This window comes from Eubalaena glacialis, chromosome 14 (assembly GCF_028564815.1).
Source record: "Eubalaena glacialis isolate mEubGla1 chromosome 14, mEubGla1.1.hap2.+ XY, whole genome shotgun sequence".
NCBI classification, from domain to species: domain Eukaryota; kingdom Metazoa; phylum Chordata; class Mammalia; order Artiodactyla; family Balaenidae; genus Eubalaena; species Eubalaena glacialis.
Genome location: NC_083729.1, coordinates 30251663 through 30270954, shown reverse-complemented (window position 1 = coordinate 30270954; position 19292 = coordinate 30251663). Strand labels below are relative to the sequence as shown.

General features: G+C 35.5%; 1 protein-coding gene across 3 annotated transcripts in view; it reads left to right on the top strand.

The window, feature by feature from the left end:
- Positions 1-19292, top strand: part of STRN (striatin) — a 113536-nt gene that overhangs the window by 77477 nt on the left and 16767 nt on the right. For 2 of the 3 annotated variants that reach the window (XM_061168808.1, XM_061168807.1), the window contains 6 exons: positions 371-481; positions 4021-4164; positions 8685-8821; positions 13783-13958; positions 15838-15885; positions 16658-16779. In XM_061168808.1, the coding sequence (XP_061024791.1) occupies positions 371-481; positions 4021-4164; positions 8685-8821; positions 13783-13958; positions 15838-15885; positions 16658-16779 (738 nt within the window). Of the gene's footprint in view, positions 1-370; positions 482-3458; positions 3546-4020; positions 4165-8684; positions 8822-13782; positions 13959-15837; positions 15886-16657; positions 16780-19292 lie in introns of all 3 variants that reach the window. The other variant, XM_061168809.1, reaches the window with a different exon arrangement.

Sequence of the window (19292 nt, the reverse complement as noted above, 5' to 3'; positions counted from 1 at the left end):
AATCCTAATCAAATTCAGAAAATGGGATGAAAATGAGGGGTTCTTGAATATAGACTTTTGGGGCTTAATATACTAAAAGTAGCTCAAATCTTGCAGGGTTTTTTTTTTTTCTATGTCTATTTCAAGAGAGATTTAATATTATTACCTAGGAAATTGAATTGATCACTTGTTTCTTGGATATTATATTTTATGTGACATGTATCTATCTAATGAATAAGTAATGACCTTAAAATTAGTGCTATTATGAAGAAAATGGTTATGTCCATCCATTGACATAACAGTGAATTTACTGTTCACTGTTCAATATTTTATTGAATATTGTTCAATACTGTATTGAAAAAGGCTGTTTTATTTGTTTCACTCTGTTTAGAAAAGGAAGACCAGTGTCTCATGCCTGAAGCTTGGAATGTGGACCAGGGAGTAATTACCAAACTCAAGGAACAATACAAAAAGGAGAGAAAGGGGAAAAAGGGGGTGAAGAGTAAGTGGAAAACATTGTATCTGTAAATCATAAATCTTACCTCTTTCATATCCCCCAATTTTTTTCTCCAATGTTTTCCTGAAACTACTTACTCTTTTTCTTTTCTGCTCCTGACCTCTTTCCTTTTCACTTGCTCTCAGGGGTTGAAATTAAATGGTTAGCTGTTTGATTATGAACTTTAAAAAAAAAAAGGCTGTGCATATAATTATGGAATTATAATATATTCCAGTAATAAATCCAGAGTGTCATGAGTATGTGGAACTATGTTTTCAAACATAGTGATCATTTGAGTTTTCAAATTAGATGTGCTTAATTACAGTAATGATTTTTCACTGTTGACAATTTTAAATCTCGTCTAATGTGACTGACCCTCTGGCAAGCCACCAAAATTATTGCTTATAATTTTAAATCTTGGAGACAGAAAGAAAGTTAATTTCTACCCCTGAATATTCTCTGTGTTCATAACACACAGTTCATTTGCTCTCATCACTATATGCTATACAGGGCACAGAGTCAGATACACAACTTTTTTTAAGTATTTATTTTTCTAATTTAAATTTTTGGCCAATTTCATTTGTAATATTACCAATTAGGTTTTTTTTTTCAACAAAATGAGTGCCACATCAAAAATGGAAGCTAAAATGAAATTTCTAGCCCTGTGAATCATATCTATATAACTTATTCAAATTATTAATAAAGTTTAACAATAGATCTAGTTAAGTATTTAAAATAGAAATACAAAAGCTTTCAAACATCCCTGAAAACCATCTTAAGCACCTTTTTAGGAGAGCAAGGCTGAACTATCTCCTTGTGTTACCACTGTTATTGACAGTATGGACATGGGTCTCCCTTTTATGTCAATAGGAATTTCATCCTTTGGGATATTAAAGTAGTGTAAAGTAGGATTAAAATCCAACTTGAGTGAGGCATGTGTTTAAAATTGCAAAAGGCTGGAAGGATATGCCTTTTCTTTTTCTCTTTTTATAGTGATGCTAGGGATTATCAAAGACCAGTCATTCTTTTACAATCTAGTAGTTACTGATAAATATGTAAATCTTTATTTAAAATATCTTAGAATTTACAAGTATTTAGCTTTAATGGATAAAAAGTCAGTGGCCATTATTGACGTTAGTACTGTACCAACCATTATGTAACTGAGAGAGAATGACATTTGATGCCTTCTCAATGTAAATTAAATCCCAATGAGAAAGGTTTAATATTAAAACATAAGAACGTTGTATACTTTTTATTAAAAAATAAATGTAAATTGATACAGCCACTATGGAGAACAGTATGGAGGTTCCTTAAAAAACTAAAAATAGAACTACCATACGACCCAGCAATCCCACTAGTGGGCATATACCCTGAGAAAACCATAATTCGAAAAGAGTCATGTACCACAATGTTCATTGGAGCTCCATGTACAATAGCCAGGACATGGAAGCAACCTAAGTGTCCATCGACAGATGAATGGATAAAGAAGATGTGGCACATATATACAATGGAATATTACTCAGCCATAAAAATGAACGAAATTGAGTTATTTGTAGTGAGGTGGGTAGACCTAGAGTCTGTCATACAGCGTGAAGTAAGTCAGAAAGAGAAAAACAAATACCGTATGCTAACACATATATATGGAACCTAAAAAAAAAAAAAAAAAAGGTCATGAAGAACCTAGGGGCAAGATGGGAATAAAGACACAGACCTACTAGAGAATGGACTTGAGGACACGGGGAGGGGGAAGGGTAAGCTGGGACAAAGTGAGAGAGTGGTAGTGTATATATGGACATATATACACTACCAAATGTAAAATAGCTAGCTAGTGGGAAGCAGTCACATAGCACAGGGAGATCAGCTCGGTGCTTTGTGACCAGCTAGAAGGGAGGGTGGGAGGGAGGGAGACACAAGAGGGAAGAGATATGGGGACATATGTATATGTATAACTGATTCACTTTGTTATAAAGCAGAAACTAACACACCATTGTAAAGCAATTATACTCCAATAAAAATGTTAAAAAAAAAATTAAAGGACAAAATAAGCATTCTGAGAAGAACAAAAAAAAGATACTGATAAAAATTTAATCTTAAACAATAGTGAGACATGGTTTGTTATGGCTTTTCAGAGCCATAATAAAAGCAGTTAAACTGAAATTTTAAGGAAAATTTGTCTGTCATACACAAGAAACAAGGAGAATATTTTAATTGTCAGATTGACTTAAAGTTGATATATTTAAGCCATTATGCTACAATAATGAATGTCTTAAAATGTAAAAGATCTTTCAGTTGGAAAAGTATCCAGGACTTATGTAGAATCCATCTACTATTATATTTATTATTAGGTTCTTGTCAAATATCAAGGCATCACTATAGTTGGAATTTAGCATTTAAGGTCTAAAAGTGCACCATTTGACTGGAACAGTATTCCTGCTAATAGAAGCTATTGGATTTCCTGGACCTGGGGATTATGATCACTATTCAGGCATATGGCACATAGCTTTTTAGTATGGTGAAGAAAAATGATTCTTTAGGAGGAGAAATTTTAATGTCTTTCACTGAAGAGAGAGGGACTGTAGACTGAGGTTCAGCACATTTTGTTTATCATCGTCAGTTCAGGTTATCTTGATAAAATGATAGTCTGGGAACGAGTGAAGACAAGATAAAAACAGAACTGAAAGACTTAAAATGAAAATAGAACTGAAGGAAAGCTTTGAATTGATATATGGAGCATTAATTTATAAACCACCATGGGTATTTTTAAAATTGAACTGTTACTCATTGGAAGAAGTTGAGTCTTTTTAATATGGTCTAGTAGAAATATTTCCAGTCAAATTGTGTTCTTCAATCATACTGTCTTAGAATATATTTCTAGGTAGTAGTTAAAATTGCTTAAAAATAGTTGTATTCTTTGCTGGTATAGGAAAAAAAACATAATGGACTATGGGTAAGATTTTCCCATTCTTAATTAAACTTGTAACAGGAAAAACTACTGAAGATCTGTTTCAGCCTCTATCCTATATAAAACAATCAAAACAGGGATGTGGGAGAATGCAGCATCAAAGTACAGGTAAGTAATTGGCAGGGCATGAGACTTCACCTCGGATACCATAGCTTCAGGATGTAAGGCAATGAATGCAACTTAATATAAACAAACAAAAAAGAATGTGATTGTTTAATTCAGTGTACGCAGTAGCTTCACAGTCTGTGGTATCTGTCTGCGTTTAGAGCAGTATACAAGGATTATAGAATAATATTATTTTTAATGGTCCAAATTGCACATGAGCATTTTTCCATGCAAGTAGTGATGTTATTCCATTAGCTTAATCTAAAAAATATATGTAAAACACAATTGTTTTCAAGAAATAATAAACTTTTAAAATAATTTGAAAACTTAGAAAATAATTACTTTTTAATATAATATAGTACGGTAGTTTTAAAGGTGAATGTTGGCAGATGTGAGTAAGGTTTATGACTCCATTTTGATGCAGTTGGATAATTCTATTTCCTCTTTTTTGTTCTCTCCCTCCCTTTTTGGGGGCTAGGGCCCAATAGGTCAAAACTGCAAGATATGCTTGCTAATTTGAGAGATGTTGATGAACTTCCCTCATTGCAGCCATCTGTGGGTTCACCTTCCAGACCCAGCAGCTCCAGGCTTCCTGAACATGAAATAAATAGGGCAGATGAAGGCAAGTATTTTAGACACTAGAGCACAAAAAGCACTTGGATGTACTTATATAAATTAAGTTATTAGAAAGGGCTCTCTAAGAGAAGAATTTTATTCTACAAATGTTTGAACTACGTAGTACTCCCCATATGTAGGCTTTCTTATATTCAAGGGGGTTTAATTCCAACTGTAATCTCTAAGATTTGAAAAAGGATGCATAAACTTAAAAATCAACTCTAAATTATAGTTTAGAACATCCCCTAGCTCCACAGAAGCCATGTATTTGGTGTGTACACAGGTAGTTCTAATTATACCATTCCAACAATGAGAAAATTACTTTAAATTATTATTACTATAAATAGTAAATGTTTACTTTGAGACTCACGTAAATATTTTTAAATATTTAAGCAATTTATCATTCACAAATGAAAAAGGGAAAAAAGACACCTGAAGGTCTAGTCACATTTTCTACTTTCTGTTTTTCCTTGTTCTCTTTCAGTCCTTGTCTATGTGCATATACTTTTTGCAGAGTTAGAGTCACCATGTAGAATAATTCAATTTTATTTATTTATATGAAATCATAAAAATAATCTTCATAATTGTAATTTTAAGATTATTCTATTTTAGACTTTATTCTTAACCATTCCCCCCTTTTTATATATATATATATATATATATATATATATATATATATATATATATATATATATATAAATTTATTTATTTATTTATTTATTTTTGGCTGCATTGGGTCTTTGTTGCTGTGCACAGGCTTTCTCTAGTTGTGGCGAGCGGGGGCCACTCTTCACTGTGGTGCGCAGGCTTCTCATTGTGGTGGCTTCTCTTGTTGCGGAGCACGGGCTCTAGGCGCACGGGCTCAGCAGTTGCAGCACGTGGGCTCAGCAGTTGTGGCTCGCGGGCTCCAGAGCGCAGGCTCGGTAGTTGTGGCACATGGGATTAGTTGCTCCACGGCATGTGAGATCCTCCCGGACCAGGGCTCGAACCCATGTCCCATGCATTAGCAAGTGGATTCTTAACCACTGCACCACCAGGGAAGTCCGCCCCTTTTGGATATTTAGGTTGCTCCCAGTTTTTTACAGTACAGTCTTATGGTATATAAATATAGTTTTCTGTCTTTTAAGTTCTGATATATCTATTTATAAATGTATATGTGTAAATTGATTTTAAAATATATATATTTACATTAGCTGAAAGTCTAGAATGACATAAAAGTAATCTTAATGATAAGTGAATATATTTCAAATTTTATTTTTTAAAGTTTCCTTGAATTTAAGTATTGTAATTATTTGCAGTGGATATGCCTCTTCACATTATTATTTAATGAACAAAACAACCTGGGAAAAAGCCACAGAAAAATCATATGTTTTATTCTTTCTTGGCTTTAAATTCAGCTATATTTTAGAGAGACATAAACTGACAGGACCTTGATGAATAGAGTTGCATGTTCGGAATACTTTTTCAGTGAACTGTTTGACCATTACATGGTTAGTTATTTGTTAGAGTTAATTACAGTATACTGGGAATTCATTTTCCATACGTTAAATGATGAAAAACCACATGTTACGCTTTTATATTCTAGGTGAACAATTTATTTGATGTAGACATGTGTCTTTTGAATTAGGATGTGAAGTCATAGGCCTCAATAGGTATGTTTGCTGTTCACTAGGATATTCATTCAGTTGACACTTATAGATGTGAGTTTTTTTTTTTTTTTTTTTTTTTTTTTTTGGCTGTGTTGGGTCTTCGTTTCTGTGTGAGGGCTTTCTCTAGTTGCGGCGAGCGGGGGCCACTCTTCATCGCGGTGCGCGGGCCTCTCACTGTCGCGGCCTCTCTTGTTGCGGAGCACAGGCTCCAGACGCGCAGGCTCAGCAATTGTGGCTCATGGGCCTAGTTGCTCCGTGGCATGTGGGATCTTCCCAGACCAGGGCTCGAACCCGTGTCCCCTGCACTGGCAGGCAGATTCTCAACCACTGCGCCACCAGGGAAGCCCTAGATGTGAGAATTTTAATCAATTTCATTTATTCTAAGGTCAGGTCTAGATAAGAAGACAAGTTAGTTTTTCTCTTATTCTAATAACTCCAAAAGAGTTTTATCAGAGATTTCATCTTGCAGAATTCTAATAATAGAGGCAGAATATGTACTAAATGACACATGTACAAAAAAGGATGATATAAAGCAAAGAAAGTACCCTTGATAGGAAAAAAAAATGTTAAGAATCTTAGAACTGAAGCATTGAATATCTAACTTATGATCCGTAGGATTGGTCCTAAGTCTTCCCCCTCAGTGCAGGATTTTCAGAAATAGAAAAGGCACTGAAGAAATATGTTGTAGATTTCATTGCCTGTGACTGATGCTTCTTGGTCTCCAGTCCAGTTTCAGAAAAAGTTTCCATAGCTTGTGTGTGCTGTATAAGCTTATTACTTTATTTTTATCATAATGATTCAGAAGGCAGTGCCACACTTAAGAGGCATAGTTAAATTATTTTGTAAAAGCTGATAAGAGTCAGTAATGTTTAGTTACCAGATAGAAATGTGACCTATAGTTGAAAGTTCTAAGGTCTCTTAGAGATCAATCAACGACAGTTATGCCCGTTGGTGCTCTCTCTCTTTGGGCCTCAGGTCTGCTGGCTTAGCCACTGGTGTGTGTAGAAGCAGTTGTTGCCTTCCTTTGTTTTCAGGTTTTACTTGGCCATTCCTGGAACATTAGTTAAATTAACCCACACAATGTGTATGGCCAAATGCCACAAATCTTAGTTTCTTTTTTTTTTTGGAAGAGCCATTTTTATTTCGCACCTGAACCAAGTTATCTGGCAATATTAGACATGAAAGCAAAACAAACAAAAAATCACCTGGCTGAAGACCTAGCCTCATAGTCTCACATGAATCATTTGGTTGAAATTTTGGCATAAAAATTGCTGTTCTAAATTAAATAATTCCCACTCTTTATTAGTAAATGTTTAGAGTTGTTTGAACCCGTCATAGGATATACGGTATGTTTGGGTAAAACCCATTTTTATTATTGCAGCTTTATCGCATGGTGATTTGAAAATGTCTTATTAATTTATACTCTACCTTGTTCTTATAAGGATTTTGAGTAGAGTTCCTGCCACTACTATTTTTAAAAGCACGTAACTGTTCTTTCATTTCTTCAACAAATATTTATGATTGAATCTAAAATTATATGATTGAATGTAAAACTGAAAAACACCTTGTAAATCTATTTTCTGCATATACTGATTAATAAAATTGACTTGCTTCTTTCAAAAAAAAAAGTTAATTTACTTCTTTAGCAGCCAGAGTTTAAACTACTAAATTCATCTAATCAACTCATAAATGTTTGTCATCAGTAAAGTAACCACCTCTAGAAAACTATTTAGAGAACTATCTCTGATGGCTTGTCAGAGTAATTTGCATTTATAAAAAGTGTTCAGATGGACACTTTTAAAAAACTTCTTTGAAATAAATCTTTTTTTTTTTTTTAAATAGATTTATTTATTTATTTATTTATTTACTTTGGCTGCATTGGGTCTTCGTTGCTGCGCGCGGGCTTTCTCTAGTTGCGGCGAGCGGGGGCTTCTCTTCATTGCGGTGCTCAGGCTTCTCACTGCGGTGGCTTCTCTTGTTGCAGAGCACGGGCTCTAGGCGCGCGGGCTTCAGTAGTTGTGGCTCGCAGGCTCAGTAGTTGCGGCTTGGCGGCTCTAGAGCGCAGGCTCAGTAGTTGTGGCTCACGGGCTTAGTTGCTCCGTGGCATGTGGGATCTTCCCGGACCAGGGCTCGAACCCGTGTCCCCTGCATTGGCAGGCGGATTCTTAACCACTGCACCACTAGGGAAGCCCTGAAATAAATCTTTTTAAATGAAATATAACATACCTACAGTAAACTGCTGAAGTCCTGAGGGTGCAGCTCAGTGAATTATCTCAAAGCGAAACCAACCATGTCACCACTGCCTAGGTAAAGAAGCAGAACATTACCCAGACCTAGAAGTCCTGATGGTGCTTCCTTCAAACACTACCCCTTCCCTCTTCTCCAGAGGTAATCCTGAGTTCTAACAACACATACTAGTTTTGCCTTACATAGGCACATTTTACAATTATGACCATTTTCATTTGAAATTTTCCATATTACTTCAGGTTATAGAATGAACCAATTTTACTTTGAATGCAGCCAGCAGTATTCAGAATCACTTGTTGTACATGTTTTAATAATTGATAAAAATCAATTGGGTAATTAGCATGAAATATCAAATGAGGAAAACCTACTTTCTTTTATACATTTATACATTTTTCTCTATAGTGAAAAAGAAAGGACAATGGATTTGTTTCATGTTGTTACTTTTCTTAGATGATAACTTTATATGGTTAAGATATAAAAAAAGTAAGCAATTCTTCAGGATTTTCTGCTCACTGAATTTTATTGTGTTTAAAAGCATTTAAAAATAATCAAATGTAGACATGCCCTTATGAGACTAATTGTTGACTATTTACATGGTTTTTTTAATGTTTCTTTTGTCTTCCCCCTTCAGTGGAAGCATTGACGTTTCCTCCTTCTTCTGGGAAGTCATTCATCATGGGAGCAGATGAAGCCCTTGAAAGTGAACTGGGACTTGGAGAATTGGCAGGCCTTACAGTGGCCAATGAAGCAGACTCATTAACTTATGATGTGAGTAGTAGTTTTAGTTTTGTTGTTTTTATTTATTTTTTTAAAATAAAAAGTTAATTTTATAGAAAAAGTGATGATGGTAAGACTTCTTCACAAGTGTAGAATTTGGTTCAGTTTTAATCACAAACTTTGAAAATATGAATATATTATAAAAATAAACAATAATACTTTTCACATCATGCAGTGACTAAAATTATGGGCTTTACCTAAATTCATAAATTAGTATAGCTTATTCATTGGTTTTAGATAAGGGAAAGAATTCCCTTTTCTATCACCAAATTTGGATTTTGTCTTATGTTTTAGGGCACCAGTGATTAGTTGAAATTCATGCCTGCCTAAAGGCAACATTTGTCTTGCTTCTTTAATACATCATCAGTATCCTGCTGAGAAGTAGTTTTAGCTGTTGTTAGGCAAGGGTGTGTACAGGATGCTTTCCAGATGTTAAGGCTGACCTGTCAGTGATTTGGACCAAAATTGGAATCCTTACACCTTTATGCATGCATGCATTTACTTAATCTCAAATACAGTTGTTTCATAATTGTTCATCACAATCAATTATCAGAAAAATAGTTGCTTATTTCATAAAGTAGTCACAGCCTATCTTATCTCTTCATTAAAATCCTCTCACTTTGATATTCATTATCTTTGTTGGGGAATACAATGTAGCTCCTGCCACATGGAGGATGTAGGATGGATCCCTAAGTGAACCTTGGAAGTACTCAGAAGAGGAACCCTCGCCACTCACTCCTTCCTGCAAATCAAAAACTCTCTCCCTCTATGCTAAGTCCTTTAGTAAGTCTTTTGGGTTTTACCTCCAAAAACAACTGAAATCCATATAGTACGTCTTTTTACCTCCCCTCCTAGTCCATTTTTTCTTCACCTGGAACTACTACAATAACCTAATCTAAACGGCCCCTTGCACTCCATTCTCCACATATGCGTTACAGATTTTGAAAAAAAAAAAGAAATTTCTGTTTTCAATGTTTTTATATCCTTATATGTCTTTTAAAAACTGCATTTAGTTGGCTTTTGTTTTTTAACCTTTGACAACCTTTTTTAATTAGAAAACATTTAGTCCATTTCTTTTTAAAATAGTTAAGGATATAATCCTTAATTTGGATTTAATCCTGCCATCTATTTGTGCCACCTGTGCTGTGTTTGTTTTTCTCCTATTTTTGCCTGAGTTGGGGTTGATTATTTTTTATTATTCACCCCTCCCCATTATTTGGAGTTTATGCACTCTTTCATTACTTTTTAAATTAGAGATCACCACACACATCCTTATCAAAATTTTACATGCAAAGATCTTTAGAACACTTTATTTAAAAAACTCTCACCCTGCGTATATGTCACTCTTGTTATATATTTTATTTCTGTATACATTTATGTCCTACAAGCTTCTGTTTTGTACACTCAGTAGTCAGTTAGAATTACCCATTTAAATTATCTATTTTGCTTTTTTCCATTCTCCCCTGCATATCTGACTGTCCATCTGGGATCACTTTTCTTTTACTCTAAGAACACAATATTTCTCTTTAGTGAAGATCTACTAAGAGAACTAAGTTCTCTTAGTTTCTGATTTTCTTAACTTGTCTTTAATTGTCTTTTTTTGCCTGAGTGGGTTAACTATTATCTCTGATTTTGAATTTCACTTGGCAGAAATTTTTTTAGTGCTTTAAATACATTGTTTCATTATATTTTGTTGTTGTTTTCTGCTAAAGTCAACTGTCATTTCTATTTTTGGTTATTCAGTGGTAATCTGATTTTTTTCCGTGACTGGTATTTCTCTATGCCTTGATTGTGAGCTAAGGTTTAATTTTCTTTTTATTTAACCTCCTTCAAATTCTTAGAGCTTCTTGGCTTAATATGTTTCCATCAGTTTTGTAAAGTTCTCAGCCATTTCTCTTCAGATACTGCTTTTACACCTCCCTCCCTCCCTCTCTCTCTCCCTCTCTCCCTCCTCCCCCTCCTCCCCCTCCTCCCCCTCCTCCCCCTCCTCCCCCTCCTCCCCTCCTTCTAGAACTCTAGTTATATTGTTAGATCCCCTTTTTATATTCTCTCTCTCCGATCCCCTTTCTTCTGTATTTTCCATCTTTTGTTTTTCTGTACTTCAGTCTAGATTTTTTAAATGACTCATCTTCTGGTTAGCTAATTCTTTCTTCAGTTATGTGTAATCTGCAGTTGAACTCATCTATTGAAGTCTTACATTTTTTGCTTCTAGAATTACTTTTTTAAAATGGTTTACAGATTTCTTCCAAAATTTTCAATCTTGTCTTTTATCTTCTTGAACATAGTAAGCATGATTATTTTAAAGTTTGAATCAGAGACTCAGTAGTTCTGTTACTATTATGTGTTGTTTCTGCTTGTTTTCATTTATGCTGTGTTATCTCATATGGGTACAGTTATTTTTTACTATGCCCAAATAACTGTATTTGAAAAATTGTCTGTAGAAATAACTTCAGGCCTAAGTTTTTCTTCCCCCAGAGAGTATATTTTAATTTTCTTCTCTCAGATGTCTGCAGCCACTAGAAATCTGGATCACCTGACTTCATTTTCAATTTTTGAGATGATCTAAAGCTGATCTATGGTCTTTGTAAGGGCTGGTGTTCTTCCAGTTCACTCTTATGTGTAGGATACAGGCCCTTGAAATTAAAACCTAAAGCAAGGTGGTCTGCTAAGCCCTACTGTCTTGGCAGGCCCTGGACACCAATTTATATCCCCCTGCATTGCAAAGCTGTCAGAAGCACCGCTCAACCTCTCAGCCTCTCAGTCACCTCCTCTGGAATCAGTAAACACCCTCTGGGGAAAACAGCTCCAGATATCAGGCTCACTTCCTTAGGCCTCTGTGTTCCCCTGGATCCTGGGTTTTTTCCCACTATTTTGTTGGATCTGCATTTTTTATTTTTAGCTCTGCTTTTCTGCCTGTCCTCAGTACACAGTTGGTCCTAATGATCTAGTCCATCATGGCCAGAAGCAGAACTTCCCATTAGATGCTTTTGTTCCCTCTGCACTAACTCCACAAAGAATTTGTCTAGTACTTGATAGAACTCAGTCCTCTCTCTAGAGAAAGCTCATTCTTTTTTCATAGCTCTTAATTGTTAAAAAACCTAGTGTTTGTTTCTAAAAGTAGTTCCTAGTTTTACTAAGCATATTAGCAGTCTATTGCTATGTAACAACTTGCACCATGCTTAACAGCTTAAAACAATAAACATTTATATCTCATAGTTTCTGTGGGTCAGCAGTCTGGGGGCAGCTTAGCTGTGTAGTTCTGATTGTTCATGTAGCTGTAGTCAAGCCCTTGGCAAGGGCTGCAGTCTTACACAGACTTGACTTGGGGAAAATCTACTTCCAAGCTCACTCACGTAGTTGTTAGAAGGCCTTGGTTTCTTGCTGGCTGTTGGCTGGAGACTAGTTCCTCACCACGTGAACCTCTCTGTGGGATCCTCAGCAGAGCAGCTGGCTTCTCCATTGTGAGTGCACCTGAAAAGATAGAGAGCAGGAACACTCAAGATGGAAGGTTTTATAACCTAATTTTGGAAGTAATTTGTTCCAACTTCTACACTATGCTGTTAGTCATACAGAGCAGCCCTATAATGTGGAAGGCGACTACCCAAAGGTAAAAATAAGTGGGCTGATTGGGAACTACATTAGTGGCTGCCTACCACATTAAGATGCTCGGAAGGAATCTAAGTGCTCTTACATATGAAAACCTTTTAGCTCTTTAATAAGAGTGGGCAGGAGTCAGTTCAGTTGCCCTTGTCTTCTTCACCTCCCCCCGCAACCCCGCTTGCCCCAAAGATAACCAGCCCCACTGAGAGTAGTTCCTTGCATAGTGTGTTTTGTCTTCACTTATTGCCCCACTTGTGACATGTCCTGTCCAGATTTTTCTGCAGATTTCTAAACTTCTGGGCTCTGAAGTATAGTTTATATTAATACATAGCCTCTGAAGCCAGACTGATTGATTTTGAATCCTGACTCCTCCATTTACTAGACGGCAAGTCACTTAACTTCTCTTTCCCTAACGTGCCTAGTCTGTAAAGTGGGGATAATGTTAATTCCTACTTCATAGAGTTGTTGTGAGGATTAACTGAGTTAATGCATGTTAAGCCTTTTGGAATAACGTACAAAATAATGAATAATGCTCAAAATAGCAGCTATTGTTAGTACCATTGATGATTTTTGTCATTGTAAGTATGGTTAACATTTCTCCAGTGTGTTACCAATACTTGTCCCACTCTTGCTTAAACCTAGCATGATTGTTAGCCTTGGAGTGTGAAGAGTTCATACATGGTGCTTGTGTAAAGTCAAATACTAACCTCTTTGGCTTTCCTATTACTTGGAATGAAAAAACAGTGCATTTTTTTCAGTTGTTGAGATGGAGATTCTGTGGAGAAAAGGAACATAATAATGTATTTATTTTACCAATGGAATCTTTTTTTGTAACATCTGATTGTCTCTTCCAGTTTTAACATTTTATGTTTCTGGTTTATAAACTTTGTTACCAATTTGAAGAAAATTTAGCTCTTTTCAGAAAGCATTAAAAATTTCAAAAGTATCATCATATTCTGTAATGTTAACAGGTTTAAAGATAACTTAGTTTTTCAACTCTTACCCAAAATTAGTCTCTATTCTATAATTTAGGTTGAAATTACTTGTCTTTTTAAAAAATCATCTTAGTGAAGATCTATTTTATGTTATTAAGTTATTTGATCCTCTTTCTGTATTGAATTATGTTGCCTGTTTTCTTATTATAGCATTCATATTTCTTCAGAGAAAACCATTGTTAACATATTGCTAATTTTGCCTATTGATTTGGTTATTTATGTTTAAAAATTATATTGTTTTGAAAGTTGCAAAATGTGATGGTTTGATGACAAATCAGTAAGAATTAATGTTGAAATATAGTTTTTTTCCTATCCTGAGCTAAATGTATTGGTATTTTTCTTTTGTTTCTTTAATAGATAGCAAACAATAAAGATGCATTGAGGAAGACGTGGAACCCTAAGTTTACATTAAGAAGTCACTTTGATGGCATTAGAGCCCTTGCTTTCCACCCCATTGAGCCTGTTTTGATAACGGCATCAGAGGATCACACGTTAAAAATGTGGAATTTGCAGAAAACAGCCCCAGCCAAAAAGTGAGAATATTCTCCTTTAACTGTATTTAAATATTTTAATTAATAGTTTTTCAGAAGAAAAATGCTTACTTTATTATTTGCTGTTAAGTTCCCCAAATATCTCTTCTAATTCTTTCTTCTTTACCATGTCACATAATTTAGGGTGTTTTTCCCTTCATACTCACAAGCTAATTTAGGTTGGAAAACTGACCCTTAGGGAAAAATGGTATTATCTGATGGTTTGTGAATGCTGATTGTAATCTTTATACAGTGTTTTAAATAACTATCACATTTGGGGAGCTCTTTATCTGCACTGAAGGTTTCTGCTGGTGTTGTAAACAGGTATGTGCATGTTTAAAATCATCAAACCCGCACCCCAAGCTTGTCCTGTTGTTTACTAGGTTTGGACTTATGGAGTGGGAGGGAGGGAAGGCTGGTGGGGGATGGGGGGACAGGGAGACATGGGAGACCTCTCTTTGGTCTTTTCATTTGACCTTGACCAAAATGTCTAGACTGAAAGACACTGTTGTTGCTCTCACTTAACTGCTAATACTTGCCTTGGGCTCTTGGTTCCTCTCTAAGCATGGACAGATATGAGTTGGTATAAATCCCTCTTATCAGTCACCACGCTAGTCCTGATCCCACTTGGTGGGGTCCTTATTGGAAATCCTCTCCTTTCTTCCTTGGGTCACATGGTCCAGAACCCAGCATCTGCCAGCAAGGGCCCTTCTACAGTGTTGGACACCTCTTTTATTAAAGAGTAGAAATGAACATCAAATGGAGGAAGTTATGGAAGTTTTACTACTGGTAGAGAATATCTATTGCCCAATTTAAAAGAGATCAATGACATTTCTGCTGTGACTCATACATAAACTAGATAAAATACTTGATTCATCAGCTAGCTCAACCAGATCTTGCTTAAAACCAAGCGAAACCTCATGTAGATTAGGTGTCTTCAGCAGAGAAGAAGTATTTCTTGGTTATAAATTGTGCCTTTTGTCTTTCAAGTTCTTTAGTCACAGTGGACATCATATTGGACCAGAGAATGTGAATGTCTCATCATATATTCTTGACTAAAATTTAGAAAAATATTGAAATAAATTTTTTGCTGCTGATAGCTTAGTAACAACATCTTCACATTGCAAGTAACAGTAGCCTGTTTACCTTTGAACTTAGAACTTTGGTAATGAGGAGAGATATCATATGCCTATAAAAAAAACTACAATGCAATCCGATTTTAAATCGAGTTTCCATTATCAGTCATGGCCAGTATTAGGCCCTGTAGAGTACCCATATACTCAGTGTTCTGAGTAATGAATAATCTGATGATTTGGACAGTTTCTGCAAGTATTAAGGACAGGCATGTTAACCTTTATGCAAATGCAAGGAAATTAAAGTACTTTTGATTGAAATTCTACTATGTGTATGGTTCTGTCCTAGGCTCTTTTACCATGTAGAATCTCATTTAATCCTGTGACTATTTGGTGTTATCCCTATTTTTCTGTTTTATTTTAAACATAGAGGAATCTGGAGTTCCAAAAGATTAAATAATTTGCCTATAGTTAGCCAGTTAGTGACAGAATTGGAAATTGAATCCAGAAATTTATCTCTTCAAAGCCCATGTTTTTTCCCCTGAGTGAGGCTCTCTCTTCCTTTAGTCAAATAGATTAGGACAATGCTAAAAGCGCTGTAACAAGGTATTGTTACTAAACAAGAATTTTGTTTCTTGAAGTCACAAATATATGTGATCCCTGTTAAGTAAGCTTTCTTGTGTCCTGGGGTTGAGAATGGTATATTATCATAGTGTTGGTATTTCTAGGGGCAATTTTATGACATACATTGTCATACTGTTTACTGCTGAAAACTTAGAGTGGTAAAAGTCCTCCTCTCTCTGATTTAGGAGCACTTCTCTTGATGTGGAGCCTATCTATACATTCAGAGCTCATAAGTAAGTATGTGCTTTTTCTTTGTGTTAAATCAACATCATTGTAAATCAGCCTAATTAGCATATTTTCTTTTCTTTCACGTATGTATTTGTGTTATGTATTTTTTGTATTTAGTAGTGTTTTTTGTAAATGTAAAAGAAACTGGCAGATAATATAATGCTAGAGACAAATTTATCACTACCAAATAGGGATCCTTGCTGAAATTAGATTTTATTTGCATGATGTGTAGATGATGTATATATCTCTCTTAAAATGAAGTTGAGGCAGTTAAGTTTAACTGTGAGAAATCCTGATCTTTTTTCCTTAAAAATATCTGAGACTTTTTTTATTGTGATCACATGTTGCACGCTTTTCCTGTTTCCATTTAAGTTTAAGGAATGTACCTGTTCACTTGATTTAGCACAGAGGTTGGCATACTTTTTATAAATAAAGGGCCAATTAGTAAATGTTTTTAGGCTTTGCTGGCTGCATATTTAATGTTGTACATTCTTGTTTTTAGTTTGGTTTTGTATTACAACCCTTTAAAAAATGTAAAAACCATAAATGCTTGAGGACTGTACGAAAGCAGTCCACTGGTTGGATTTGGTCCATAGGCCATAGTTTACCAACCACTGGTTTAGCCGAGGAAGAAAAATGAATAATGCTTTGATAGTTTTTTATTTGTTATCCAAAGCAGAAAAAGAGAAAGCCTTTTGAATAATTAAGCATTCTTATTTTTAACAAGTCCTATTATCAGATAGATTTTTGAGAATAGAAATTTATTTTCCTTCCCAGAGGTCCAGTGCTTTGTGTGGTAATGAGCAGCAATGGTGAGCAGTGCTATAGTGGCGGGACTGACGGACTGATCCAGGGCTGGAACACCACCAACCCCAACATCGATCCCTATGACTCTTACGGTATGTGATTCCCCAAAGATATGAAAGAATAAAATATTTTCTTTTTATGCATTTTACATAGCATATATAAGGATAAAGTGAGATATTTTTGAAAATAAATTGGTAAAAGGGAACCATATATTTATTTTGTTAAAAGGACTCCTGTATTTGGGAATCAGTTTGATAGACATAATGCTAAAAGAAAAGAGAAAATAACGTATTTTTCCCAAGAAAACAGTTCCCACCCCCAGAAGTCTTACTGATTGGAAATGCTGGCTTGATTGACAATTGTTTTCTTCATTGTAGGCATCTGTACAGTACTTGATACATTATTACTAATCTGTAATCATATTTTGTCACTATTCTTGACAAATAACTTTGAAGGAAAATGAATGATGGCATCATCTTCTTGATCAATTATTGGAGGGTATAGAGGCTAATGATTTTTAAAGTGTATGGCACCAAAATATTTAAAAGGCTTTAAAAAATTAAGAAGTGCCCTTTAGATTTGGGAACAGCACCATGAAACAAAAAACTGTATTATAATCTACCATGAAACAAAAAACTGTATTATAATCTATCACTAGATATCATCATAAATTCCCTTCCAAAAACTGCTTAGGAACTATTTTGATTTCCTCTTAAAATTCTCCTTAAATTCTAGAATGGTATGAAGTGTCAAATATGTCATAAAACCATGTTTTATTTTTGTTATCGTTTAATTAATTTTACTAATAAACCTAAGTAAAGATAAGAAATTCAGTAACCAAAAGTTTCTTCTAACATTTATTTAATAAGCATTTAACATATATTTTGTGAAGGGTAACACCCCCTCTCCCTCCACAATTCTCTTACAGATTTATCTGTTTCATGCTTTTCCTTACTTACTTTATCCCTGTACCAGATATCGGTTGACCTCATTCTGTCCCAAGCCAACCCTTCCCCTTTGCTCTTGACCTCATTCTCTTGTTTCCTTTGAGACTTCACTCGAATATCATTCTTCTTCTCTGTTTCTGGCTGACTCTCTTTTGCACTCTCTTGCTCTCATCTGAAGCTTTACCCTCTTTGTTCTCTTTCCATCCCCTCAGCACGTAAGTAAATTTAGGTGTCTCCCATCCTGGGCAAGGAGAAGCCTTTTCTGACTCCATTTCCCTCTCTGGCTTTTGTTTAGTCTCTCTTTCCTTCATTTCTTTCATTCCTGTGTCTCTTTGATGATAACTGTCTAGGAAACACAATTACTAGTTACTAATTCCATGTCCTTTCCCTGTGCATGATCCCTCTGCATTCTATCTTCTGGCTGTTCCACTTAAATATAACAAGATATCAGTATCTACCTAATTTGGCTGTTCCAAGGGGTATTTTACAATCCTTATTTTACTGGATATACTGGCTATCTGAAACTGTGGACCACTCCGTCCTTTTTGAAATCTGTTCACTATAGGCTTTTTTGACACTTAACTCTATGACAGTTTCTAGTCCCTGTTCCTCATAAACTCCTTTTATTTTTCTCACCTTAAATATTAACATTTATCAAGGCCAGACCCTAACTCATTCTTTGCATTGCACACATCTTCTTTGGTAGATTGAATCCACTTTGTGGTTTTATATGCTATTGACTCATAAATCTCTTCTTTAGGCTTCAGACTACCTACAGAACATCTCAAAGTGGCTGTCTCATTGTACATAAATCCCTACAAGCACTGTTTCTTCTTCCATATATATATAGTTTGGGAGGGCAGGGGTGGCATCGCGTGGCTTGCGGGATCTTAGTTCCCCGACCAGGGATCAAAGTGAGAACGCCGAGTCCTAACCACTGGACTGCCAGGGAATTCCCTTTCCATGTATTCTTTATCAGTTGGTGGCACTACCAGAATTATCCAAACTAGAAACCTAAGAGTTATCCTTGATTCCTTGTACCGTTTTGCTATCTATACCTTATTAATTACCTCCCCCTAAATATTTCTTGAATTTACTCCTGCTTTGCCCCTTTTATCACTGTCCTCATTTGGGTCTTCATCTTCACTCTCCCAGTCTTCTGAAACAGTCCCCTTGCCTTCATCTTGATTCTTTCCAATCTGTCTTCTACACTATAATCAAAGTTACCTTATTAAATACTTACTTCACCCTGCTTCTCCTGGGAAACCCTTCAGTGGTTCCCTATTGCTTTCAGGATAATTTCTTTAATACGTCATAGAAATCCCACCATAATCTAGCCACTCTCATCTCTTCCACTTCTTGCCTCAAATTTCACAGTCCAGTAATACTGACTTTCTTATAAATTTCCTCACATAGCATGCTATTTTTCCTTCTGTGATTTTGTAGGAGCTGCCTCCTTTGCCAGGAATGCCTTCCCTCTGTCCTTTGACTGGCCAGCATCTGTGCTCTAGGTGTCATTCTCTCCAAGAAGCTTTCATTCCTCCCAGTCACTCTCCATGGTAACTGGTATCTGTCACTATTATTGTACTTACCACATTGTCTTTTGAAGACAAGGATGGTACCGTGTCTTAATCATCTGCATGGCCCCTGCATCTAGC